The 27,501-nt window shown below is 35.1% G+C and overlaps 2 protein-coding genes across 2 annotated transcripts; one reads left to right on the forward strand and one right to left on the reverse strand.

Moving 5' to 3' along the window:
- The first annotated feature begins 127 nt into the window (after positions 1 to 127).
- Positions 128 to 12,241, forward strand: LOC132556182 (charged multivesicular body protein 7-like). Its single transcript, XM_060220571.1, has 10 exons — positions 128 to 493; positions 2,901 to 3,084; positions 3,793 to 3,984; positions 5,110 to 5,180; positions 5,439 to 5,501; positions 6,534 to 6,582; positions 8,147 to 8,266; positions 8,564 to 8,662; positions 9,163 to 9,433; positions 10,231 to 12,241. The coding sequence occupies exons 1-10, from the start codon at positions 213 to 215 to the stop codon at positions 10,458 to 10,460; spliced, it is 1,560 nt and encodes a 519-aa protein (XP_060076554.1). The 5' UTR covers positions 128 to 212; the 3' UTR covers positions 10,461 to 12,241.
- Positions 12,242 to 12,321: 80 nt separating this feature from the next.
- Positions 12,322 to 27,151, reverse strand: LOC132556186 (vacuolar protein sorting-associated protein 51 homolog). Its single transcript, XM_060220576.1, has 18 exons — positions 26,872 to 27,151; positions 26,397 to 26,626; positions 25,825 to 25,957; positions 25,370 to 25,458; positions 23,768 to 23,894; positions 23,118 to 23,221; positions 22,763 to 22,862; positions 22,016 to 22,116; positions 20,311 to 20,390; positions 19,802 to 19,944; positions 19,311 to 19,433; positions 18,554 to 18,658; positions 17,838 to 17,984; positions 17,285 to 17,520; positions 15,580 to 15,700; positions 15,063 to 15,175; positions 14,632 to 14,710; positions 12,322 to 13,393 (listed from the first exon to the last, which is right to left on the reverse strand). The coding sequence occupies exons 1-18, from the start codon at positions 27,121 to 27,123 to the stop codon at positions 13,364 to 13,366; spliced, it is 2,313 nt and encodes a 770-aa protein (XP_060076559.1). The 5' UTR covers positions 27,124 to 27,151; the 3' UTR covers positions 12,322 to 13,363.
- Positions 27,152 to 27,501: the final 350 nt, after the last annotated feature.

Here is a 27,501-nt window from a genome sequence, read left to right on the forward strand (position 1 = left end):
CTCAGGAATATGGAGTCTCGTATTTTATCGCGAGAAGAACCCGCTCGAGATTTCCTGTTTCGATCTTAATCATAGAAATGCTTTTTCGAACAGCATACTAAGCACAAGTACAAAAGCACCAAATACACATGGTTCGTCGCTTAAATTTTAAAGTCCAACTTGCGACTTCAATATGACGAAGAGACGAGAGAATATAGGTCGATTAAGTTTTAATGTGTTTTGACATTCCTTCAATTATGGCAGAAAAGCAGACACGTTTTCCAGAAACTTGGAAGGACGATGCAAGAATGACGGTTTTGTTTGCTCCGTTTCGAGATAAGTCGTTGAATCCCAGTTCATGGGATCAGAAAATGACATTTTGGTCCAACCTCATTGTTTCTGATTGCATAGATCGTGGTGACATTGTCATTGATGTAGAGACATTACCAAGTAGGTTTCAGAGGAATGGAAAGATTCCAGCATGTCTCAATTCAGTGATTGATAACATGAGAAGGTAAAGCTTAATGTTCTATTACCGTACAATTTCATTTTTCTCGACGTGCAGTGCCATAGACCGTACTGTCTATACCATTTTTGCTTTTTCATTAACGCACAACAATTGAAAACTAGTGAAATGCACACCGTAGCACAGGGACATGTGATGATAAATTCTAAATTTATGGTATGAAACCTACCATGTATGCTTTTGAGTAGCGTTAGTCATTATCGTATCATCTTCCTATTGTGTAACGCAGTGTTGAAAAAGATCATTCAGAGATTGAATCAAACCGAATTTTGAGGGGGAAAAATGTATACATGTTTATGCTTGTGGTATGTGATTTAGATGAGCATAGTCTTTAATGAAATTGTAATTATCAATAATGGCATGATAAATGTGAATATTGACATTAAATTGTCATTTCAGAGACAGAAATTTCAGTCTAGTGATTTACATAAGATATAAGATAAGATAAGTTTATTTCCAGTTCAGGACGTGCTTGAGTCCTCTATACCAGACTCAATAATACATGTTAGAGTTTCAAGATACTATATTCTATAATAAATAAATTAAATTAATATGTGCCTCTCATTAGCTATGTTTCTTATACAATTAATTCAATAATAGTTAAGTTATTTCAGCTCTGTAGTTGAAGAAAAGTTCATGATTCCTCTAGTAACGGTCTAACTCCTTTTTAAACATATTGATAGTTTTTGCAGTAACAATATGGTCTGGTAGTTTGTTCCAGGTTGATGCTGATCTTACGGAGAAAAAGTTCTTGCGTAGTCGAGTTGTAGCTCGCTTTGGAAAAAAAAATATCAGAAATTTCTTCATATGACTCTTTTCAGTGTGAGATTGCAATATCAGTTAGTGTCTATATTGTGGCATTATTGGTTTTTGTGGATGTTGTGTGATATCAGGATAGGGTTGGTGGTATAAAACATGAAAAAATTAAGAATAGTTGTTTTAAATGTAAACTTTATTCATTTTACAACAATTGCAAGACAGGTTATTTCAACTTATACTAATCTCTCCTGATGGCCTGGATGTAAGTGCAAAGGGAGCTTACTGAGGGAAGAAACCAGATTACCCGAGGAAAACCGACACATTATGCACTAAACACAACTGAATCTCCAATAACAATTAAACAAAGACTTTTGTGTTGGTGTCAAATCTACATTTGGTTTGGTTCAAGAGTAGTCTTCCAATTTCCATTGGAAATCTATCCTCAGTTTGATGTACATGTGTATCATACAAGTAAGGGAAGTAACTTTGTATTTCTTTTAGCCACTTTTCTGCCATTTGAAGAGGTTTGTAAGCTGCACTCTCATGAACCGAATTATGGTACTATACTCAGGGAAATTCAAAGTTTGTTGTTCATAATTGACTCTGATTATATCATCATACACAGATGATGTCTAATATTTCATTTATGTTGAAATTTGATCTTGGCACAACAAGTATAACATAGTTAAAAGGTCCTTATATACTTGCATATAAATATGGTAGTGCTTTAATGGAGAAAATTGGCTTCTTAGAACTATTATATGATTACAGACAAAAACAATGTGTATATTCTGTTTGTAATATGGGTGAATTAAATAAGTGAGAAAAGAAACAGAGATTTACTCAGGATGTGATGGTGACAAACGGACATTTATATACATCTGATAATTTAGACTTAGTTAAAGAGTAGACACCTCTTTTGTCTTCTACACCGATTGTGATGTTATTGCATCAGCAGACCAAAAATTTGTTGGTCTTCTTTTTTGATGTAAGACTCTCATCAGAACCTTGTTATGTAATTAACCCATGTCAATGATTGATTTTTTTCCCTAAGAAGTTTTGGTGATAACTAATAAAATACCAAAATCATTTGGCTTCAATCTTGTGTTAACATTAAATTAATGTTTTAATGAAATCAGGTGTTTGATTGTGAAAATGTTGAAAAATAGAAATGTACTATACTATGTTGTTTAATGGAAATTGACATATTTATTTCACACACATTGAATGGGAAAAGGCAAACAAAAATGGCATCTGCAATGCATGTACAGTTTCAATTCAATCACAGGCAAGCGATTTGATTTTTAAGGTATGCCTTATCTATATTGGACTTTTGCCCAAGCATAAGAATGTGTAGGCCACCTTACTAGTTTTATGTGTAGGCATTTTCTGGAGTTATTCACACAGGTCGCCATTCTGATTATAAGGTCTTGGAAATGTTTGAAAATGAAACATCTGTCTGATACTCCTGAAGTAGAAATGAGTATGAGTATTATAGTAGAACCTTACTAGGTATAAAACATTATGTAGCTCTGATTATCTTTATCAATGAAAATTGAGTCTTTCCAACTCTCTTTCAAAACTGGAAACTTCACCAGAAATTTCTGCTGTACCTATTTGCACTGGTTAATTTCAGAACAGGAAAGCTGAAACCAATAACAGATACAGAGATGTCCCCATCGAAACAAGGTGCTACCAAGAGAGGCTGGGTGTCCTGGGGTGTGGATACATTTCTAAAAGTTCCCATTTCTATCGGATGGAATCTGATGACAAAATCAACAATATCCAACACAAAACTAGTCGTTGTTGATGCCCTGAAGGTAAGACTTGGTAAATTAACATATTCATTAGTTGATCATCATTACTGTGATCTTGTGTATGTTGTCACAAATTACAATATGTACAGATAATTACTGTTTCTGAACATTACCTTAATAACATATTGTCTCTCCAGAACCTTGTCAGAACTGTTACAGTGTAAACAATTTGAGATCCTAGATTGAATTTGTCTATATATATATAGGGTTTTCCATAATTTTGTTAGTAGTAGGCTGTGTAGTGAAATTAGCAGGCTGGCCTGCCGTGTACAGGTAGTCGTGTACGGAACATTATTACAGAACTGGATTGATGTAGGCGGCCAAATGATCAAAGTAGCCGGTCAAATTGGCCGGTGACCGGGTCTTATGGAAAACCTTGTGTATATATATGTATTATATCAGTGTACATTGTATTGCAATTTCTATCTCCATTGGTCTTTATCTTTTGAATGATTGCATTCATTATTACTACATGATTATCTGTCTTTAGTCCTATATTGTCTTTAGTCCACAAGAGATGGAAAGTGCAATGTGGTGGAATGATTATCATTTTGTGTAATACTTGTTTACATGTAGCTCTATACACACTTGGGGTAGCTGTAACCTGTGATCAAACTGATTCAATAACTTATACAGTATTTTTAACTTTCTAATATAATTAAATTAGTGAATGTCTGATGATAATGATATAGGTGTTGTTAATTTTTTCAGACAAAATGTGAGGAGGTGTGTAAACATCAGTGTGCATGCATGGACTGTGATATAACTGACTCTGTGATAGAATACTCAGACCTGTGGGACAGATGTAAACAGCTTTGTAATACAGAGGGTGAATTCTACCTTGTCTTGAAGGAACTGGCCAAGGAGAAGAGGGTCATACTTCACTATACAGATACCAGTCTGGTAATTAATTCTAGATCTGATGATTAGTGACGATCACACTATACAGATACAATCTGGTAATTAATTCTAGGTCTGTTAATTAATGATGATCACACTATACAGATACAATCTGGTAATTAATTCTAGGTCTGTTAATTAATGATGATCACACTATACAGATACAATCTTGTAATTAATTCTAGGTCTGTTAATTAATGATGATCACACTATACAGATACAATCTTGTAATTAATTCTAGGTCTGTTAATTAGTGGTGATTATACTTTACACATACCAATCTGGTAATTAATTCTAGGTCTGTTAATTAGTGATGATCACACTATCTAGGTCTGTTAATTAATGATGATCACACTATACAGGTACAATCTGGTAATTAATTCTAGGTCTGTTAATTAATGATGATCACACTATACAGGTACAATCTGGTAATTAATTCTAGGTCTGTTAATTAGTGGTGATTATACTTTATACATCCCAATCTGGTAATTAATTCTAGGTCTGTTAATTAATGATGATCACACTTTACACATACCAATCTTGTAATTAATTCTAGGTCTGTTAATTAATGATGATCACACTATACAGATACAATCTTGTAATTAATTCTAGGTCTGTTAAATAGTGACAATCACACTATACAGGTACAATCTGGTAATTAATTCTAGGTCTGTTAATTAATGATGATCACACTATACAGATACAATCTGGTAATTAATTCTAGGTCTGTTAATTAATGATGATCACACTATACAGATACAATCTGGTAATTAATTCTAGGTCTGTTAATTAATGATGATCACACTATACAAATAAAATCTGGTAATTAATTCTAGGTCTGTTAATTAATGATGATCACACTATACAGATAAAATCTGGTAATTAATTCTAGGTCTGTTAATTAATGATGATCACACTATACAAATAAAATCTGGTAATTAATTCTAGGTCTGTTAATTAATGATGATCACACTATACAGATAAAATCTGGTAATTAATTAAAAGTGTTGAAATGTTATCAGACTAATTCAGTGAAATATACCTTATATTGAGGCAACACCTTTTAAAACAAATTATGACAAAGTATTTAAATTGTATGGTACTTACTAGTTTGTTATCTGTTACCAGCTTGTAAAGTTTCCCAAAAGATCAGAGTCTACAGCAGGATCTGTGACAGAACAAGATATCCAGATCCATAGGTACAACACCTCTACATGTCTCGGTATAAACTTAACCTCAAAGATATTAATCTTTGATAACATAGAAATTCAATTTCTATATCTAAAACAAAATTTATAATTCATCTATTGTAATGCAATGGTCCATGTTTAATTTTATACTTACCTGTTGAGTAATAATTCAGTAAGTTTGGTAGTCACCCAAACATGTGAGCCACTGTTAACATAGAGGTAATATTATATGGTTAAAAATTAATTTTAGCATCCTTAATGTTACAGTCTTAAGAAAGCATCCCAGGTCCTTCTTGACAGAATTGAGAAACTTGGAAAAGATGTGGATAGGTAAGTGATGTATCACAATCTACATAATGATTCACCGTCCTCACATGACCTGCTTCAGAATCTTTTTTACATTAATGGTGTTTAATCAATTTAACTGGTTTGATTTTAGATTTGTGGTAAAACTTCTGTTGAATAGACTATAATGTGTCAATAGCACTGAAATATTCAAGAAAACCTGTTACAAGGTGTTGATAGGGGTAACACCTGCCTTGTAGTCTAATACAGTATCAATAAATACCGTAATTTGTCAGTGTGATGATAAACCATACTCTTGTGTTGAAAGAAGGTTGCTAGCTGAAATGTTGTTGTTTGCACCAATTTTTACAGAGCTGTAACATTTATGTATCATTCTATTCAGATAAAATTTTGTTTAGCATTTAGTTGTAGTGTTTTCACATAACTTTGTTGTGTCCATTCAGTAGTATCTTACATAGAATTGTGGCCGTTTTAGCATAACTATCATAAAACAAAGTTGTGTCATCTAGCATTGAGTTGCAACCCTAACTTTATTAAAACAGAGCTGTGATAATTCAGAATTAACTTTTAGCCAAACTATCATAAAAAATTGTAAACACTTAATTAACTTTACAAACCCTTGTCATCAATATCATTTACTGTAAATCACCGTTTAAGTGTTGAAATAAGTGTAGTATGAGTAGCCCTTTAAATGGAAAAGTTTTCATATTGAAGTGCAGTCTCATTTCTCAATGTTTATGCAGAGTAATGTGCCCTTTGTTTGTTATACATCACTTTATATAGTGTTATATGCCCTTTTTTGCAGTGTATCACTTTATACACAGAGTTATATGTCCCATATTTGTCCTGCATCACTTTATTTACATAGTTATATGCCCTTTGTTTGCTAAGTGAATATTTCTTAAGACCAAATTTGGAATAAGTGTGCCTACTGGGAATATTTCAGGTCAAATTTTGTGTTGAAACAATTATGGCTTTTCATTTTTTTAACCAAACATTATCATACAAGGTTTTGTTATTTTTATTGGTGCCGGCATAACTGTTGCTTTGTTTTAGGTTGACAGTAGAAGCAAAAATGCATAAAAGAAAAGACATGAAACAATATGTAAGTTTAGACTATGTTGTTTCCGCGTTACAATCTTTAATGTGTGCTTCCTATCTACCTTTTTTATATTGTTTTCTTCTTACTTGTTGCTACAGATAATAACTATCCATTAAACCATTTTTCTTACCTGCCTGCACCAGTATATGAGATATTTCAGTGACATAATGATATTATAATGGGGTCTTAGACTTTTCTTTCTTGTTTAATCCAGACTTGTGGCCTGTCTTCATCAGCCTCCGTATAATTTAGTGTGATAAGGTGTGAAAAGAACTAATGACAGCATAAGACTCGTGTTTATAATTTGACTATTGTAATACCCTGTAGTCATTTTTTTTTCACAGAATGATGTGATATGACAATTCATGTGTATAACACCTCAGGTGATGGGTAGTTATAAATTTACAGCTATTGGTGTAACAATAGCTGGATCCTTTCATTGTACTGCATGATATATGACAGGTTGATAAATGTTGATAGATAACAATGTTGATGATTTTATGGGGGTGGGAATAGCCCAGAGCATTGGCCAAAACCTCATGTGATGATCTGAGGGGTGTGGTTGGACAATCACCACCCGTGGTAGTGTCTTTCAGGAAGTTGAGAAGTTGTGTCATTTGGCAAGACACTTTACCCTAATTGCTCTGGATGGCATGCCACGGACCTCAATTGTTGTTCAGTGAGGTAGACAATTGTTGGCTCACCTGGTCCACAGCATCTGTCTGTCAACCTTTTTCTTAAAAATCACCGTTAGTCATAAACAGCTGACAGGATTTTTATTAAATTTGGTCTTTGAGGGAAGGGGAACAATTTTAGTATACCAGGTAAATGGTAGGTTCCGGCTCTGGGGCCCAAAAGAGGAAATAGAAAAATTCTACTACTGTAGGAATGATTCAGTTTTGTCAATTTGGTCTAAAGAATTGTTGGGTGAAAGGGAATCAATTTTGTATAAATAATGAACTTAACTTCTGGGTCTTTTAAACAACTGAGATTTCCACTCCATAACCATATATAGAATTATATAGAGATAAAAACATTCATAATGTAAGAATTGGCCCTTGGATTTGGCATACCTCTTTGGACATAACTTGTGGGTCATGGTTTTGAATCAGTTGAAATCCCAACCTGATATTCATATAAACTCTTACTGGGCATCTAAAGAGAAAGACAGTCATGTTATAAGAATTTATCCTGTGGTCTTGCCCTACCAAAGAGGTTGAGGGACTGAGGTGTAATTTTGGAATATTTAACATACCCAACCTATAAGCAATTATTCCATTGTTAGGTTTTAAGATCCAGGTGAGCGATGCAGGCCCTATGGGACTCTTGTTGTTCATTGAGATAGCCACCAGCAACTACAAGGAAACTCTGCCTCAAAATGACCCTGGCTGTTAACAGGCAATAAACCCAACCAACAATTTTTTTTCTGAATTTCTTTAATGCCTGTTATTATAAATTGAGCTGAGGGTAGTTGTATACAGACTATACATGATTGTGTCTATAGGACTTGTATAAAACAAGAAATACTTTCTTCCGATTCTAAATCATCTGTACACTTGTCTCCCAGGCATTGCGATCACTGCGACAGCGACGACGTACACAGAACAGAATGAGTAAGCTGTCTAGTTCACTGGATATGATTGACGATATCCTCAGTCGAATACAGCATGCAGCATCTGATGAAATGGTAATTACTTTCATAATCACTTAATATATGCAGGGTTTCTCAATATACCTGTCATCACCTAACTTTAATTCTGTGACTCTGAGTAGTTTGTGTTTAAAAGTGGAATGCATTAGTGTATTGAAAACAATGTATTTACAGTTGTTCTTTTCCTGGTTATAAGTTGTTGTAATATATTGTTGGTGAAACGTATTCTCTTCTCTCGAAACAAATATACAGTATTCTCAGCCCTCAAAATGAATGTAATAAGGGTTGTCTAATTTCCTTGTTTTGTTGATATGTAACTTTCTATCTTTTCAGGTTTTGAAAGCATTACAGGCTGGTTCTGGTGCTCTGAAAACCTTAACAAATAAAACAGGACTGGATGAAGTTCATAAAACCATGGACAACTTAGCAGAGGTTAGTGGATTGTTCTTACTGATTGATCTGTCTCAACCATTAACTATTTCTCCCATTGATCTGTCTCAACCATTGATCTCTCTCAACCATTAACTGTCTCAACAATTGATCTGTCTCAATCATTAACTGTCTCAACCATTAACTGTCTCAACCATTGATCTGTCTCAACCATTAAGTGTCTCAACCATTTGCTGTCACCAATTGATCTATCTTGTTCATTGATCTGTCTCAATTTTAATTATCTCTCCCATTAATCATGCATCCATTGAACTGCCTTAACGACTGAAATATCTCTAACATCAACTGTCTCTCCCAATAGTCTGTCTCAAACATTAACTGTTTCCCTCAGTTTGTCTCATCCATTGATATGTCTCCCCCATTAATCTATCTCACTCATTAATCTATTTCATCAATTGATCTTATCTGTATCTACTGATTTGCTCCTATTCATATTAATCATGTGCATATGAATAAAAACTATTTTTAATCTTTGACTCTAGATATTGGATGAACAGAACGAAATTGAGTCAGAAATGAACATGTCCAGAATAGGAGATGTAAGCTCAGATGACCTTGAGAGGGAGCTAGAGAGTTTGATCGGAGAACAGGCGTCATCACCACAGCACAGCACTTTAGTGTCACCAGAGGGAGCCACTCTCTCACCACAAAGGGGTGACATACCATCATCACCTTCAGTTACTGGTGTTTCAACACCTCAAACTCCAGTCCCACTAGAAGATGACATTGTGGGCATAGCAGATCTCCTAGCAGGTAATGTGAGAAAAAGTCCATTTGGCTGAGATGATAGTCTGTCCTCTTACAGAGTTAATTACCTACTCTAGACATATTCTGGCAGACAGATTCCCCTGATATCAGGTAGCTCCTTCAGAGATAGTCTCCTACTACAGAACTATCATAGAGATAATCTGGTGCTATTGAGAGAGTAATTCTAGGGATAGTCTCCTACTAAAGAGTGTTACCCTAGAGACAGTCTCTTCCTAAAGAAAGTGTCACCCTAGAGACAGTCTCCTACTAAAGAAAGTGTCACCCGAGAGACAGTCTCCTACTAAAGAAAGATGGACCTGGTCGAGAGATAGTTTAGTACTTAAGACAGATCTATCCTCCACAGCTTCATTTGAAGTCCTGTACCAAAAGACAGATTCCATTGAAATTTTGACTACATCCGTGGAGAGATTCCTACTTCAAAGACAACTTCCCAAGATCATCTCATACATTAGAGACTGCATCCCTGAAGATATTCTCCGACTTCATTGTGGTTTTTTTTTTACTTGTCTGATGCAGTACAGACTGCATCCCTAGATTCTCCTACAATAGATACAACTTTTAGAGATTTTCCGTTACTCTAGAGACAGTTTTTCAAAATATTGTATTACTCTTAACAGTTTTTTGAGATATTCTCACACTATAAAAGACTGTTCCCTAAAAGAGTTTCCGATGAATAATCCTCTACTCCAGAGCCAGTGTGCTGACAAATGCTAAGATACAATTATGTCAAGATGGTTATTTTTCCATTGAATTGTTATGGAATCTTGCTATTCATGTTTCAGATCTTGACTTTGGTACCTCACCAAATCCAAACGGCTTATCACCTGGTCTTAACAAAAAGAAGCAGACTGGTTCACCATTTGATGAGGGGAAAACAGTAGATAACTCCAATGAGGTTTCTGAACTTGACTTTCCTGATGTGCCCAACTTTTCCCCGGGAACATCTGAAAAATCTAAAGGCAGACAAAAAACTTGGACGAAATATCCTCAAAAGGAGACAGTGCCTTCATAACCAATGCAATAATATCACCTCTGTACATTAATGAATAATCATGGACAACATATTTTCAAAAGGAGACAGCACCTTCATAGTCCACATAGTAATGTCACCTCTGTACATTTATCAGTAATCATGGACAGTGCTTGATTGTCTGCAATGTGTTACTGTGCCATAATAATTCATTTTGCTTTATTTGAAGACCTTCAGTGCTTGCTTCAGTCATACAAGGTTTAGATATATAAACCTCATGTTTTAACGAGAACAAAACTACAAACGTGCTATCATTGATTAGCTTTTCATTTTCATTGAGAATATGGCTCTAACGAACTTTGATGTGTTGAAGGGCTATTCAGAATGTCATAATAATGATAATAACTGTTCTGATAACTACTAAATAGTGTACCTCTGCAGCACAAGTCACATTGAAACTAGGAAGTTAACATTTACTGTACTCTTTGCTTAAGTATTCCGTGCTCAGTGTGAAAACTTTAACTTTGTTGTGTAGAAGTCCATTACTTTAATAGCACTTTGTAAAAGCATGGAAGCTTTCACAGTATTTTGTAAAATTATGAATATTTTGTTGGAAAACCATATATTTTGAGAACATGGTAAAATCATGCAGAGAACTAGTAACATACCGTAATGTTTCCATTGAATGATGAAACTTTTATAGTACTGTGTAGATGATTCCAAGCTACATAGTTTGGTGATGTTGCTGAAATTGATCATGAATTTAAGACTTATGTCCAACCTGTAGTCTTACCCAAAACTCTCTATTGCCAGGATGAGATAAATGTTGCAAACGATTTGTCATGTTGACTATTGTATAACCAGTTTAAAAACAAATCTTGACACAGGTCGATTTACCTGTAACATATGTCCTATATCATAATATAGTAAACCTATTTATGTTCTTGTCTATCCTTACAGGATTGCTACAATTTGTATACAGGTTGGCATCCCTATTATCTAACTTAATTTTTAAACTAATAATCCAGCTTCAGGTAGAGATTTTGTAAGACTTGGCATATTTCACTGTTTGAAACAATTTTTAAATGTAAAATCTGCTACAGGTTAGTATTCAATACAGTAGTTTTTTGTAAGGTTTGACTTTACCATATCTCATTTCATGTAAATCCTTCAGAAATTTGCATGGCTAGAATCAGGGGAAATAATCAGTTGTTATACCCAAGTAAAAAAAAATCAATTAGCTGGTATCTTTAATATTGATAATTCTTTCTCTACTTATCAGTTGTGATAATCATGAAAAAAGTTGAATTCAAAGGTGACTATTAAATATATTATGTAACTGCTTTCTTGATGAAACAGTTCAACAAAAGATGATTAATCAACTGAATAAGTGAGATAAGAATTCTCCTTGTCATTAATAGGTGTCCGACGTTTTACACTACATATGTCATTGAGTAAAAAACATATGAAATAGCTACACATGCAGAATGGATCAGAACAGCACACAGTGGAAAATCTCTGCATTATGAAGAGAAATGGAAAAGAATCCATATTGTGCTGGTTTTGATCTTAGTTCGGAGGTTGTCATGTCTAGATTTTCTATATATAGGCCATACACTACTGCAACGAACAGGTTAGAATATGACATTGTTAATGTTTCAATAGTAATATCTTCATACAAAATTAGAATTGTATTTTAAAACATTTTCAATATCTAGTTATATTTCATCTTTAATATATTTTGTATTTATTGCATGAAATGTTTTTAAGAGATGCAAATCATGTAAATATAATTGTTATTATCATGAACTGGCAATAATAAAGTAAAAGAAATTGAACCAATAAATACATTTTATTTTTCATTGAAGATTAACATTTAAATATTTGCCAATAGTTGGCCACACATAAATATTTAAACAAGATTTCATAACAAGATAATATTTAATTGTTGTTACTGTTAAAATATCAGCATTTCTAAAAACTGCGTGCTATACATAAAAGCACTGGGCGACTATGTTATAAAAGCAACATTTTACTTAAATTATGAAAATCATTGAGACCATATTCCAATATGGACATTACCCCTAATAACAGGACTACCTACAGATGACCAATAAATCACTGATATTTCCTTTTACAATGATACAGGATATTTCCTATCTGCACTTTCTCAGATATTAACATTTAAGACAGTTGTAACAAACCATTATTGATTCAAGTGCTTTCCTTGACCTTGCATCATTTTTTTTTTTTTTTTTTTGTAATAATTCTCAATATTATAAACAATTTTCTGTTTACTTCCAAGCAGCCTTGCTATGAATATGGAGAAGAATTATTGCTAAGTATCCTCAGAAACATTACATTTATTAGGTCCATTTTGATGTTGAACAGAAAAATATGAGTTCCTGCAGTTATTGTCCAAATAATGATAGCAACCGAGATTATGACTTCCCCTCAAATTTTCATATAATTAAAGTGGCTAATAGTTACTATATCGTTATCATAGAATGATATCATTCATATCAAAGCTGGGAAACCCAATAAAGCACACTATACATGTCTCCAGAAATGTCCTGATAATCCAACAAAGCACACTATACATGTCTCCAGAAATGTCCTGATTATCCAACAAAGGATCAGTTCATTGCACAAATGTTACAGTTGTAGTTTCTAACTCCACCTCTCACTGTCCGATGTAAGCACATACATTTATATTCTCTGTATAACTTGTTGAACCTCCAAACTTCAGCATTGGCTAGAAATTACACAAACATTCACACACACACACACACACATCATCTGTATAATTTTTTTAACCTCAAAACTTCAGCACTCTAGATGTCACACAGACACATATATCCTCTGTATAATTGTTTAACCTCCAAACTTAGCACTCTATCTCTCTCACTCACACAACCTTTGTTGACGTCTATCCTTTAGGACAGTCATCCCCTTTCACAAATTAGATCAATCACCTGTAAATGAAACAAAATTTTTTGTCAGACATCTGTCCAGTCGTCAACAAAATGATTGTTACAAAAATAAGGAAATTTCTTTACAAACTGAACACAGACGTGTAATCTGCAAAAGTCAGGCTGAACTGTTCCAATGTAACTGACCATACCAAGTTGTCACAAGCAGGATGTCAATATTGGTTCTCAGTTATATATTACCTACAAATCTGATGACAGGAAAGGTATTGTAAAATTGTAGAATTATCGGGGGTTAATATTAAATGGTTATCCCTGTCATCCCTGTCAGAACTTTTACAAGAGGCCCATGGGGATGCTTTGTGCCAAGTTTGGTCAAAATCCATCCAACGGTTCTTGAGAAGAAGTCATTGAAAGAAGGTTTTTACATATGGCCCCTTTTACACCGCTTATGGGCCCCAAAGGGGACATGATCACTTTTTTTCAACATAATTTCATATGTCCTTCACTAAGAGATGCTTTCTACCAAATTTGGTTGAAATCGGTCAAAGTCGAAATTTTGACCCTTTTGAGCGCACCCTAGTGGGGCCATTTTTTGACCCAATTTTTTTTTTCATTTGCAAACTTTGTAGACCTTGCCATAAGGACCCTAAATATCAAATATGAATTTAATCTGACGGTTGGTTCATGAGAAGAAGATTTTTAAAGATTTACCTAATTTTACCCCCTTTTTCCCCCTCCTGGGACCCTATTGGGGCCATCCCCTTTTTCTTCGCAAACTTGAAGTGGCTTCCCATGGGGATGCTTTGTGCCAAGTTTGGTCAAAATCCATTCAGTGGTTCTTGAGAAGAAGTTGAATATGTGAAAAGTTAACGAAGCACGACGCACGATGACAGACCTAAAAATGCTGGGAATTTGAATTTGTGCAATCTTTTTCTAAGTAATGACAACAACCCCAGGAAAGTTTGAGACTAATTCTCCCTTGCCAGGTTGATAGGAAGCAGCATATATTTTTCACCGTGGTCATAGGAAGCAGCCATGGTTACATAATAATCACAGCCTTGACTTGGTGTTGATAGGAAACAGCCAGTATTGTTAGGCTGGTTTCATGTTATGACTTTGACCTTTAGTAGGTAGGAAACTGCATGTATTGTGAACATGGTTACATGATACTTAGAATCTTGACTTTGGGTTGGTAGGAAAAAGTCTGTATTGTTACCATAGTTATATGTTTATCATGACCTTGACTGATGAACCAATATTGTGGCAGAAATAATACATACACTTTGCTCCATTAACACTGCGTCCAGACATCTGTGTACGGTACTGCCCACAATCTCGTCTAGCAGCACCTGTACTAAACTGTAACATAAAGAGGAAGGTGATAAAAAACATGTGACCAGAAGAAAGTGATAGGTTTCACATATATATTGAAAGATTGTGTATCCAGCTTTCATATTTTTTGAAAGACAGTGATTTCAATATGTTTTATAGTTAAAAATAGAAAGTCAACAGCTGCTCATAGAATTTCATATTATTTCATTGACAGGACTAAATATTTCAATATTTCATTGATACAACTAAATATTTCAATATTTCATTGACAGGGCAAAATATTTCAATATTTCATTAATATAACTAAATAATTCAATATTTCACTCCTCTCAAAGCCTCATTCAATAATGTCTAATTTTACTGCTGGGGAGATACTTACTTTTCATCAGACACGAATCTCCAGAGGTAAAGCTGGAGATAATTAGTATCCACCTGGATCTGCTGTAACCCATAGCGGCCAAACGTTCGCAGTCGCACACACTCCATGAAAGTCTGCACAACAAAACAGCACAGAAATTTCAACACCATCCCTTTTTCAGGTGAATGAGCAACAAATTGGAAATAAAGAGTCACAAAAGATTTCAGCACTTTATCGTGTTCAAGAGAAAACATTTCTTAATTATTTTCAATGATGTGTACATACTGTTTAATCTAACATATCTGTATGTTTTAATTTTACTGAAAAATTGTTAATGATGAATTTTTTATCCATGAATTGATGTCAATGATCTGTTAAAATTAGAGCAAGTAGATTTATTGTGCTATATTTACCCATGAAATCAAGTGTCAAAAAAATAGTTTTTTAAGTGTTTGAAAAAAAAACAGGAATCCTGAACCCCATGAAATTATGATTTTACCATATTCAAGGAGAAAGTTTTAACGATCTGCCTACTTACCTTGAGACTTATCTTTACGATTCCGGTCAGGACAGAAACTTTGGAGAATTCTACTGTGCTAAATATTTCAATCTTCTCGGAGAATAGCTTTTGGATGTTGCTCATGAGACTATTATCAATACTGGAATAGACAGGTCACTCATATAATGTAAACCTAACCTTTACACAGCCAAACCTGTCTTAAAGGCCACCTGTATATAACAAATACTTGTCAATAAAGGGCACTTGTTTGGGGTTCCAATACAACACAATTCATAGTAATTTAAACTCTATATAAGAGCTACCTGTATATAAAGGTCACTTTTCTTTGCTACCTTGAGTGACATTTATAGACAGGTTTAATTGTTTATGTTGGGTAGTCAAGTGGTACAGTAAATTGCGTACATATCTTTACACCAAGATAGCTGAGATTTCATTCCTGGACAAGATATGAGAAGGCATAAGGTTACCTATGAGACCAAATGCATATTTGGGTGGTCGGGTGGCACAGTGGTAACGCACTAGCCTTTAACCTATCCGACCAGGGTTCGATTCCCGGAACGGACGTGAAAAGGTAAGAGGTCACCTGCCCGACTACGTGGATTTCCCCGGGTACTCTGGTTTCCTCCGACAATAAGACCCCTCGCGTGCTTACATCGGGGCCAACAAGACTGATTAGTATAAGTTGACATAACTTGTTTCGCAACTGTTGTAAAATAAATAAAGTTTATATTAAATGCATACTTTCCAAGTACGCTTGGTTTCCTCCCATAATGAGGCAGGTACCATAACTATCATTTGGCCATAATAGTGATTAATACAAGCATTAGAATGTATCATAACGATTGAAATGTTAAATACATTGTATTAGCAGTAGTAAGTAATATTTAGCAGGTTTCAACAGTTAAGGTATGGTATCCAAGTCCCTGTACACTGTATGTTAAGTCACTGCCCAGGTTTCTTATTGTATGATACTCTATAGCCACGAGGCTTTGAGAGCGGGGAGGGGCTATACAACTCTTACCTGGGAGCATAGTTCTACTGGCCAAGAGTCCTATTTTGTGATACAATGTAGTTATGAGACTGTGGAAGCGGGAGGGGCTATACAACTCTTACCTGGGAGCATAGTTCTACTGGTCAAGAGTCCTATTTTGGATACAATGTAGCTATGAGGCTGTGGAAGGGGTGGGGGAGGGGTCTATGCAACTCAAGCGGAAAGCATAGTTCTACTGGCAGTGAATCTAAAGCTGCAGTAGTGTATCCTGATTGAAATGGTTCAGGTTGTCTGGATTTATTCCAATATACATGAACACTCTGGTAGCAGATGTTGGCCTGATATATGTAAAGCTCAAAATGTACAGTTTCAGGATTTCCTGTCAAACATCAGTCAATTAACTAAATTAGGATACCATCCATTTCACATTTCACTCATACTGTATAGTACAAAGCTCCTGGAAATATATGAGTGCATTGACCTTACTTTTCATTCTGAAATTCTGAAAACTAATGATATTCAGCAAGTTAGTTTTCGACAGGTATGGCTGGACCCTTCAAACTGCATGTGCTAAACATTCGGCAGTCCAGCCTCAGTCCATCTGTACCTGGCAATTTTCTTGCAGGTTCAACTGGGTTAACCGTGTCACCTGCTTATGCAAAAGTGCCTTTATTTTGTGATACACTGTAGCTATGAGTCTGTGGGAGGGACAGGGGGCTGTTCAACTCTTACCTGGGTGCATAGTTCCACTGCCCAGGTTTCTTATTTTGTGATACACTGTAGCTGTGAGGATGTGTTCGTCGACTCGAGTCACTACTCCGCTCCTTACGACAACCCTCCTCATATAACTGTCCCACTTGGATGTCTATAGCTGTGATGTCCTCAATCACACGCTTCATCACTGCACGTACATTCCGTGGCTCAATAGTGTTCAGCCAATCTCTGGTTTCCACACTTTTTCTAAGCATCTGTGTAACAAACATAATCATCAGCTACTGCCTACTAAAAAACTTCCATTTCAAGTTTCAGCAAATTTTACATCACAAAAGTATTTTTTTACAAATACACATTCCCAAAAATTTTCCCATCACAATAAACCCCTGACATCATGTTTTTAAGTTTGAAAAATGACATACATCTCTCACTTGAATAATTAGCAATATACAAAGAATGGATTCATAAAGTCAGATTTAAAAATTTTAGATTTCAAGATTTTTATTTTGTAGATTTTCAATCAATTGAAATTTTTATTTGACCAAATCTTGACCAATAAACTGTCACTAACCTGTGATATGGAAAGACCCTGGACTTTGACGTAGTGATTAAGAAGGCGTTGGGCTGTATCCTTGGCCTTGTTACAGAGGTCAGTCACAGGGGTCAGTGTGTGACTCGAGTGCTCCTCCAACAGAAACTGCTCCTCAGTCAAGGTCAACTATAGCAGACAGATTTTATCATATAGAATCTCATCAGTGATATAAAGTTCATTAAAATATAGATAGCAAAATGTTAACAAGTGACCCATGGGCCTTAACGGTCATCTGACATAAAATACAAGATTGAATATTGAACTTGAGAAGAAGTTGAATATGTGTCATGTCATGATCATTTCATGTAAGTTTCAGCTCAATGAGACAGGTAGAACTTGAGAAGAAGTTGAAAATGTTTACAAAGGATGACGTACGACACCGGACAAAAGGCGATCGCAATAGGTCATCAGACCCTTTGGTCAGTTGACCTAAAAATTCACTCTTCTCAACACAATGCTTGAAAAAGAAAACAACATTATTTGATTAATGAAATGGTAAGTTCTACAGATGAGAAATTTGCTATATTACTTGTCTGGACATAAAGTTGTCTTTCTAGTTCCCTGAAATGTTTCCATGTAACTTTCCTTGTGTGAAGACTTCCTTATTCTTAATAGATAAGAAAGATAAATTAATAAATTAACCATATCTTTTGAAAATGAATTTGCTACCCTCTATGATGTTTAAAGTTACCTACCAGGTAGGATATGGTAGAAGCCTCAAAGTCAAGACACAGCCGTGATAGAATGAGGAGTAATGCTGGTGGTACTGATCCACGGTCACCAGTTCCTTCACAGAACTCCTGGAATACACATCACAGATATATAAAATCTTCTAGCAATGTCTTCCACATTTCAGACCAATATAATGAACTTTGCTTCATGTATAAACATATTCTTATTTCATGTCTGATGGCAGTTTACTCTGATAAAGTTTTGGTCTCTAATTCCTTATCTCAAAAACAATAGTTTATAATAGTATATATACTTTAATACTTACCTCATACTTAAGTATACTAACAACAATATTCTTATCTCAGGCTTAAGTATACTGATAACATGGTACTTACCTCAAACTTAAGTATACTGTTTACATGGTACTTACCTCAGACTTAAGTATCCTGGTTACATGGTACTTACCTCAGCCCTAAGTATACTTATCACATTATGCTTACCTCAGACTTAAGCATACTGGTAACATGGCACTTACATCAGACTTAAGTACACTGGTAACATGGCACTTACATCAGACTTAAGTACACTGGTAACATGGTACTTTCCTCAGACTTAAGTACACTGGTAACATGGTACTTACCTCAGACTTAAGTACACTGGTAACATGGTACTTACCTCAGACTTAAGTACACTGGTAACATGGTACTTACCTCAGACTTAAGTACACTGGTAACATGGCACTTACCTCAGACTTAAGTATCCTGGTTGCATGGTACTTACCTCACACACAGAATTGATGTGGTTCAGAAATCCAACAATCAGTCCCTCCCTCACATCAATAGTACAGAATGGGCCACGGAAATATGGCTTCATCGCAAATGTAATGTCTGATGCTGTGAATGCCTTAAAAACAAATACAGCAGTCACATTAATGTCAAAATATTCTAGTCACATTTATGCCAAAATTTGCTAGTCACAACCCTATCTAAATTCACCAGTCAAACATAAAAATACCCAAGCCTCATTCATACAAAAATTCACCAGTCACACTCATATCAAAATTTGCCAGACACACAAAATGTCACTTTCAATGGCATTTCCATTTTATCAGACAACATTTAACATAAACTACGCTTTTAAAATCTTCATACATTTAATTGACAAACATACTGACAGATTGGATAAAGAATACATAAAGATTATTATTTACAGTGAAAATCTCTGCTGTTTCATACAGAAAGTTACCAGCAAAGTAACAAAATAGTATTTACTTGGAGATTGCCCAGAACTGATTTGATTTGCTCCAGTATAGCAGACTGAGTTGAGTGCAGCAGGTCTGAGAGCTGTGCTGAACTGTCTTGTTTACCAACCAATCGTGGAGCTGCTAGATTCTGTCTGATGTCTGTCAAGCAATCTGTGAACACAAAGTTCATGTTTCTTATACACTGATAAATCAAATACATATTTCACTTGAAGCGATTATTTTATCTTATTTTCAAAGAAAAATAAGCATGCACACAAATATCTGCAACTGGTAAATGAATATGACCTGGAAACCTGTATACAACACTAATCCAAGAGTTATACACAATATCGCTACAGATTTCACCTTATAGAATCTGTAGCTGATGATTCTCTAACCACCAAAATTTTGTCTTTGAGTCAATAGTTCCTTCACATGTGAAGATTTGTCGAAGTTGACAATTCTCTTATCAGCAAAGTTTTGTCTGAGTTAATAATTTGCCTTGCAAATTTTTGTTTGAGTTGACAATTATCTTACCAGCGAAGTTTTGCCTGAGAGCCTGTAGATAATGTCCCACCCTGTCTTTGGCAGCTCGAGACACAATTTCTGTGCCTGCCCTGAAACACCAATATGGATGACTGAAGAACAGAAAGTTTCTTCTGGACATTGGTCCATAAACATTAACAGTATCGACACTTTATTGCTTTTTTTAAAATGATATCCGATTTCATTCTGGCCTGTATTTACGTTGAGCCATTTTTGTTTACCATTTTGACAAGTTGTACCATTGTTGTTTGTTTATGAGAAAAACACAGACTTACTGGTTAGGCTTTCCGATGGGCCTTGACAAAGACTAGCAGTGCATGTATTTAATAACTGTAAATCTGTCCCTAGATGCCTGAAATGTTACAACAAGAGATCCCAGAGGGATCTTGGCGCCCACCATTTGAGGATCTCTTTTCAGTTCTTGAAGATTTTTTTTTGTTTGTTACAGTTGTTGTAAATGTTCATGAACTGGTCTTCATTGAATGTACTCAATGATGGCACAAGATATTTTTATTAAGCACCTATTAGCAAATATCATTTGAAAAAGATCCCAAAGTATTATTAGATAGCAGTCAGTTACAGGTGGATAATGGACAATATGCTTGTGCTGTATTACTGTCGACATCCAAGATGGCTGCCTGTGGGCCACCTTGATTTCAAATCAGTCCAAAAAAGGTACAATGCACAACTAGGGACCAAGGGAAAACAATATCTATGAAATATCAGAAAGAACCATCCTGGACTACCTCAGATATAGCAGTAAAAAGATTTTACTCTCAAAATCCAAGATGGCTGCCTAACAGCCATCTTGATTTCAGATCAGTCCAAAAAGGTATAATGCACTACTTTGGAACCAAAGGGAACCTGCATATGAAATTTGAGAAAGATCCATCCAGTACTTTCCAAGAAATAGCAGTAACAAACTTTCACATTCAAAATCCAAGATGGCCACCTGTCTGCCATCTTGAATTCAAATCAGTCCAAAAAAGGTACAATGCACAACTAGGGACCATGGGGAAACTGCATATGAAATTTGAGAAAGATCCATCCAGTACTTTCCAAGAAATAGCAGTAACAAACTTTTACTTCCAAAATCCAAGATGGCTGCCTGTCGGCCATCTTTAATTCGAATCAGTCCAAAAAATGTACAATGCACAACTAATGACCAAGGGGAAACTGCGTATGAAATTTGAGGAAGATCCATTTAGTACTTTCTCAGAAATAGCGGTAACAAACTTTTACTTCCAAAATCCAAGATGGCCACCTGTCGGCCATCTTGAATTCGAATCAGTCCAAAAAAGGTACAATGCACAACTAGGGACCAAGGGGAACCTGCATATGAAATTTGAGAAAGATCCATCCAGTACTTTTCCAGAAATAGCGGTAACAAACTTTTACTTCCAAAATCCAAGATGGCCACCTGTCAGCCATCTTGAATACGAATGAGTTCAAAAAAGGTACAATGCACAACTAGGGACCAAAAACCTGCATATGAAATTTGAGAAAGATCCATCCAGTACTTTTCCAGAAATAGCGATAACAAGAATTGTTTACGGACGGACAGACGGACGGACGGACCACGGACCACGGACCACAGACACAAGGCGATTTGAATAACCCACCATCTATTTGAATAGATGGTGGGCTAACAAAGTTAACAAGCCCCTGCTGAAAGGACATGAATGATCTAGATTACCTAGAGAAGTCTGTGTCAGGTAGGAGCTTGTTCATGGCCTGTAGCCTACGGTGGAATCTGTCCAGGGCCCTTACCAGGATAGTGTTGTCTCCAGTTTCCTTCTGAAGCACAAAAATACAAGGTAAGCTTGCTGATTTCTCATTCTTATTTAATCAAAACATTTTGTTTCGACGTGTCTGTTAAGGATTACACTGTTTAAAAATAGCCTTATCTCCAATATGAAATCATAACTTCTTCACCATTTCTGATTACACAGTTTTCCGAGATCATAAATGCACCAGAATATGTAATGTAACGATTCCTATGCAGTGGAAACTGCAAAATATTATGTTGCGTTTGTTGAGAGGAAATGTGATAATAAGCAGAATGTGACAGTTGACATTTTTTTAATCGATGTCTAAACCCAGAAGTTAACTTTCTGATGCACCAAACTGAATTGGTTCTAACAAACATGTTTGAAGACAAGAAATTTGTAATTTGATTTGTTTTTCCAATAAGAAAAGTGATTTGCCTTAATTTTTGCTTGTTTTTCCTTTGAAACATCTAAAATGCAATCACAAATTATTATAAACCATCATGTCATACTCACAGATAACATGTAGGTACATATGTAAGCAAATTATCTGCATATTTTGTTGTTAAGGAATTTGATCATGGAACTATTTTTGGTACAGTACATCAGCAGACTTAGAGAATGTACGTAAACTGCATGAAAACATTGTTCACATCAATTTTTAAAAAGCAAACCTCTAATTGGACCCTCCTTTGGACGTAGTTGAAATATTTTTCCATCAACTCATTAACAAAGTGAACTAATTTCTTCAATGCCATTGCATCTGTATTGTCACTGAAAAATATCAAATTAATCAACATGAAGAAATATTGTAATGAAACCTTTGTCAGTCACCATTAATCTGATTTTCCCACTATCCAGTTATCACAAATCTGGTTGTCACACAATCCAGTCACAATTAATCTGATATTATCCAGTCACCATTAATTAGACTGTCCCACAATCCAGTCACCACTTACCCAGTAAACTATACACATCAGTCATGTATTTATCATGTTATGAGAGAAGTGTATATACATAGATACTTACTCCTCCTGGTGTTTGTTGAGGAATGTGTCATTGTAAAATGCAATCACCAGGCAGATGTTACTAAGGAAACCATTACAGCCAGAGTCAACAAACTCAAGTACATCCTTAAATGGAAATCACAACAGACAATATACAGTGTTACCTTGACCTGTTTACATTGTGTTAACTCAGATATGCATATATTACTGACAAATTTAATACCAGAATAAAGGTACACCACAACCACAGTAAACTAAAACAGACACATGTAAATCACTTATCAAAATAGGCACAGGAAGAGTATTATCAAAACAGACAAATGTAAATTACTGATGACAATAGATGGGGGGTTAATGACAACAACAGACAGGTAAATTACTGACGAAATCAGATACAGGTAAATTACTGACAAAAACCGACACAAGTAAATTACTGATGACAAAAGATGTGGTTTAATGATGACAACAGACAGGTAAATTACTGACAAAATCAGATACAGGTAAATTACTGATGACAAAAGATGTGGGTTAATGACGACAACAGACAGGTAAATTACTGACGAAAACAGACAAGTAAATTACTGACGAAAACTGACACAGAAGAAATACTGATGAAATCGGATACTATCATCTTTGGAATGAGGTAAGTCTATAATGAAAACAGACATATACCATAGGTGTGGTCCCAAGATAAGCCTGAGCTGGACTCTCTCCCTCCATTTTTATATCTTCCCCACATTGCAGTCTGATCTGTCGCTCAAGTACCATCAAATCCTCTTGGTCTATCTTCTGACGAGCACTGTTTATAACAAATTAAAGAAGGTGATGAATACAACGAGTGATGAACTCTGTTTATACCAAACAAGGAGATGGATACAATGAGTGATGAACTCTGTTTATACCAAACAAGGAGATGGATACAATGAGTGATGAACTCTGTTTATACCAAACAAGGAGATGGATACAATGAGTGATGAACTCTGTTTATACCAAATAAGGAGATGAATACAACGAGTGATGAACTCTGTTTATACCAAATAAGGAGATGGATACAATGAGTGATGAACTCTGTTTATACCAAACAAGGAGATGGATACAATGAGTGATGAACTCTGTTTATACCAAATAAGGAGATGGATACAATGAGTGATGAACTCTGTTTATACCAAATAAGGGGATGGATACAATATAAGACAAGTTATTAAAAAGAAATGAAGAACTTTTTACTTGAAATAAATACAGAAATTATAACTATTTCTTAAGTTTTAAATCAATAAAATAGATGGTATGTTACATAGCATACTGTTAGTTTTGTTGATGCAAATGTATCTGGTTCCTGAGGTGTTGAGTTTGACAAGAGTGAAGTGACAACAGAGATAGTCAAACGTCTACAGGCTCACATAGCATAATATCTTTCTATCTAAAAACTTGTATAACACAAAAACCTATGCTTACAGAAACAATTCATGTTTCTATCTAAAAACCTTTGCTTACAGAAACAATTCAGGTTTCTATCTAAAAACCTGTCTTACAGAAACAATTTAGGTTTCTATCTAAAACCTGTCTTACAGAAACAATTCAGGTTTCTATCTAAAACCTGTCTTACAGAAACAATTCAGGTTTCTATCTAAACCCTGTCTTACAGAAACAATTCAGGTTTCTATCTAAAACCTGTCTTACAGAAACAATTCAGGTTTCTATCTAAACCCTGTCTTACAGAAACAATTCAGGTTTCTATCTAAAAACCTGTCTTACAGAAACCAATTCAGGTTTCTATCTAAAAACCTTTACTTACAGAAACCAATTCAGGTTTCTATCTAAACCCCTGTCTAAAAACCTGTCTTACAGAAACCAATTCAGGTTTCTATCTAAACCCTGTCTTACAGAAACAATTCAGGTTTCTATCTAAAAACCTGTCTTACAGAAACCAATTCAGGTTTCTATCTAAAAACCTTTACTTACAGAAACCAATTCAGGTTTCTATCTAAAAACCTTTACTTACAGAAACAATTCAGGTTTCTATCTAAAAACCTGTCTTACAGAAACCAATTCAGGTTTCTATCTAAAAACCTGTCTTACAGAAACCAATTCAGGTTTCTATCTAAAAACCTTTGCTTACAGAAACAATTCAGGTTTCCATCTAAAAACCTGTCTTAAAGACGCAATTTCTGTTTATATTTAAAAACTAACATAAGAATCTTTAATTAAAGAATAAATTTCAGCAGTGACAAGTTTAGTAACACATTCAAAATATCTCTGTACCTATATACTTACTGAGAGAGAAACTCATCACACAGGACTTCTGCAGGTTCATCCAGCTGTAGTAATAGATCAACACACTCAGCCAGTTGTTTGGGAGTAGACTGAAAATAATATATAATACAAATAACATTAATATTGTTAATATGGGAAATTATATTGTTACTATGAAGAGTTTCAATCCTACTTCCTACAGTATTATCATAGCTTACATATATGGCATCTGGTTATTGAGATAGTGACAAGGAAGTCTCATTCCGTTAGACTTAAATGCAGATTATGTTTTGTTGTGAACCTGACTAGTTTAATTATAATGTAATACTCATCTGAGTTGCTAATTTAAACTTCATGGATAGGATCTGAAAGTGACACAGGGTGACAGTCACATAGGGCCACACAGGGTCACAAATGGTCACTGTTCATATTCTGCTCAATCCTGCTAAAGTCTTGTACACAGTAAGCCAAGTTACCTCCTTGTTCTTGAACTGTTGACGAAGAAGCTGACAGAGTTCCTGTATAATCTTGTTACAATCTTCACTGATTCCCTGGAAACTTGGCATGTGTTGGTACTGATGTAAGATTCGCTTAGCCTTACTGTAATACCTATAATATAAAGTACAATTTTAGAGGGAGGTAATTACAACCTTGCTTTCTATCCAATTCTGTTGTTCTATCAACTTTTTTTTTATATTGGTATGGTGTAGATGAAAGTCAATAGAAATCAAAATAATTTTGACTATCCTGCTCTGTAACTGTAATACATTGTGAATGTAAATGTTACTGAAGCACTTACTGAACACAAATGCAAGATAAATTGTGCTCTAGTTTCAAATAAAACAGGCAATTTAAGGGAGATGTGTGGTCTAGAGAGATTAATTGTAGAAGTAGTGAAGATTTAACTATTAATGTTAGGAGGTACATGTACCCTAAACCCCACACTGTAAGATTATCGCTATGTCATTACAAGTCCAATGATGCTATACAAAGAGAGGTTCTTTTAAAGAGCTCTATCTGTTTAAAGTAAAGGCTTGGGCCAACCCACCTTACTGCTTGACTGTAGGCCTGCATTTCTATACATTTCTTTAGTCTGGCTGGTAGTTCAAATAGGAACTGAAGTTTTTTGAGAAGGGAGTGTACCCCTGAAAGTTTAGTGATTTGTTGTCGTCTGTCCTGAAGTGTGCTGCTGATGCTGGCACTGAACTCAGTTATGGACGACATGTTAGTTGCCAAGTGGTCCATCTCATCTTCCATCTTCCTAAAATCGTTTTTCATCTAATAAAGATAAACACTTTATTACTGAATAGGACTATACTGTAAATTACTTACAAAGCAAACATAATTTCTTTGTTTTTTTCCCTTTTCATATTTTTTAAATAGGGTAATAGAAAGCCCAGTTTGTACAAGTTTTTGGATAACTTTACTATGTGATAATTTTAGTAAATTGTATATTGAAAGGTACAAACATTTTCCAAAGACAATAGTCTCTTTGCAATATTCAGAACCATGAAAAAAGTTACCTTTCTTATAGTGTCTGTTGCACTAATGAATTTGTTATAGTTTTCATAAACAAGAGTCTGCATGTCACTGTCAAGTGCTTTTATCTGTGTCAATGTCTTGGATTCCTCATCCATCAACTCTGTCAGTGACTTTTCTTTAATGAGACGTGCCAGATAGGTATCAGCTTTGAAATGAGCTCCATTTATATCACATGGGTCAAGGGAGGCTCCTCCAATCTGGTCTTCTTCAATGCCATAGTACATCTTCAGCATACCATGGCGTTTAGCCTTGGTACCTCTTTGCTGATCTAAAGTCATACAAAAAAATGAAATCCTTTACCAATGAAAATTTTGTACAATGTACTTTTGTGAAAGAGGGAAAACAACATTACTGCAGAGAGCCCCAAGAGGAATTGAACCCAGGTATCCAGCATGATAATCCATGGCTTAGCCAACAGAGCCAAAGAAACATGCTATATTACCTGGGTGATAGACACTTATTTAACTCTATGTACACGCCACATTGAGCCATGTTTATTCCAATTTGATATCGAGACATGTTCATGTTTCATTTGCTCATCACTGAATATAAGTATGTATCTACATGTTATATGTAATTCGTCGGTAATTATGCAGTATGAAGTGGAATGG

Source organism: Ylistrum balloti, unplaced genomic scaffold (genome assembly GCF_031769215.1).
Source record: "Ylistrum balloti isolate Yb309-2 unplaced genomic scaffold, AGI_CSIRO_Ybal_v1 Utg370554, whole genome shotgun sequence".
NCBI classification, from domain to species: domain Eukaryota; kingdom Metazoa; phylum Mollusca; class Bivalvia; order Pectinida; family Pectinidae; genus Ylistrum; species Ylistrum balloti.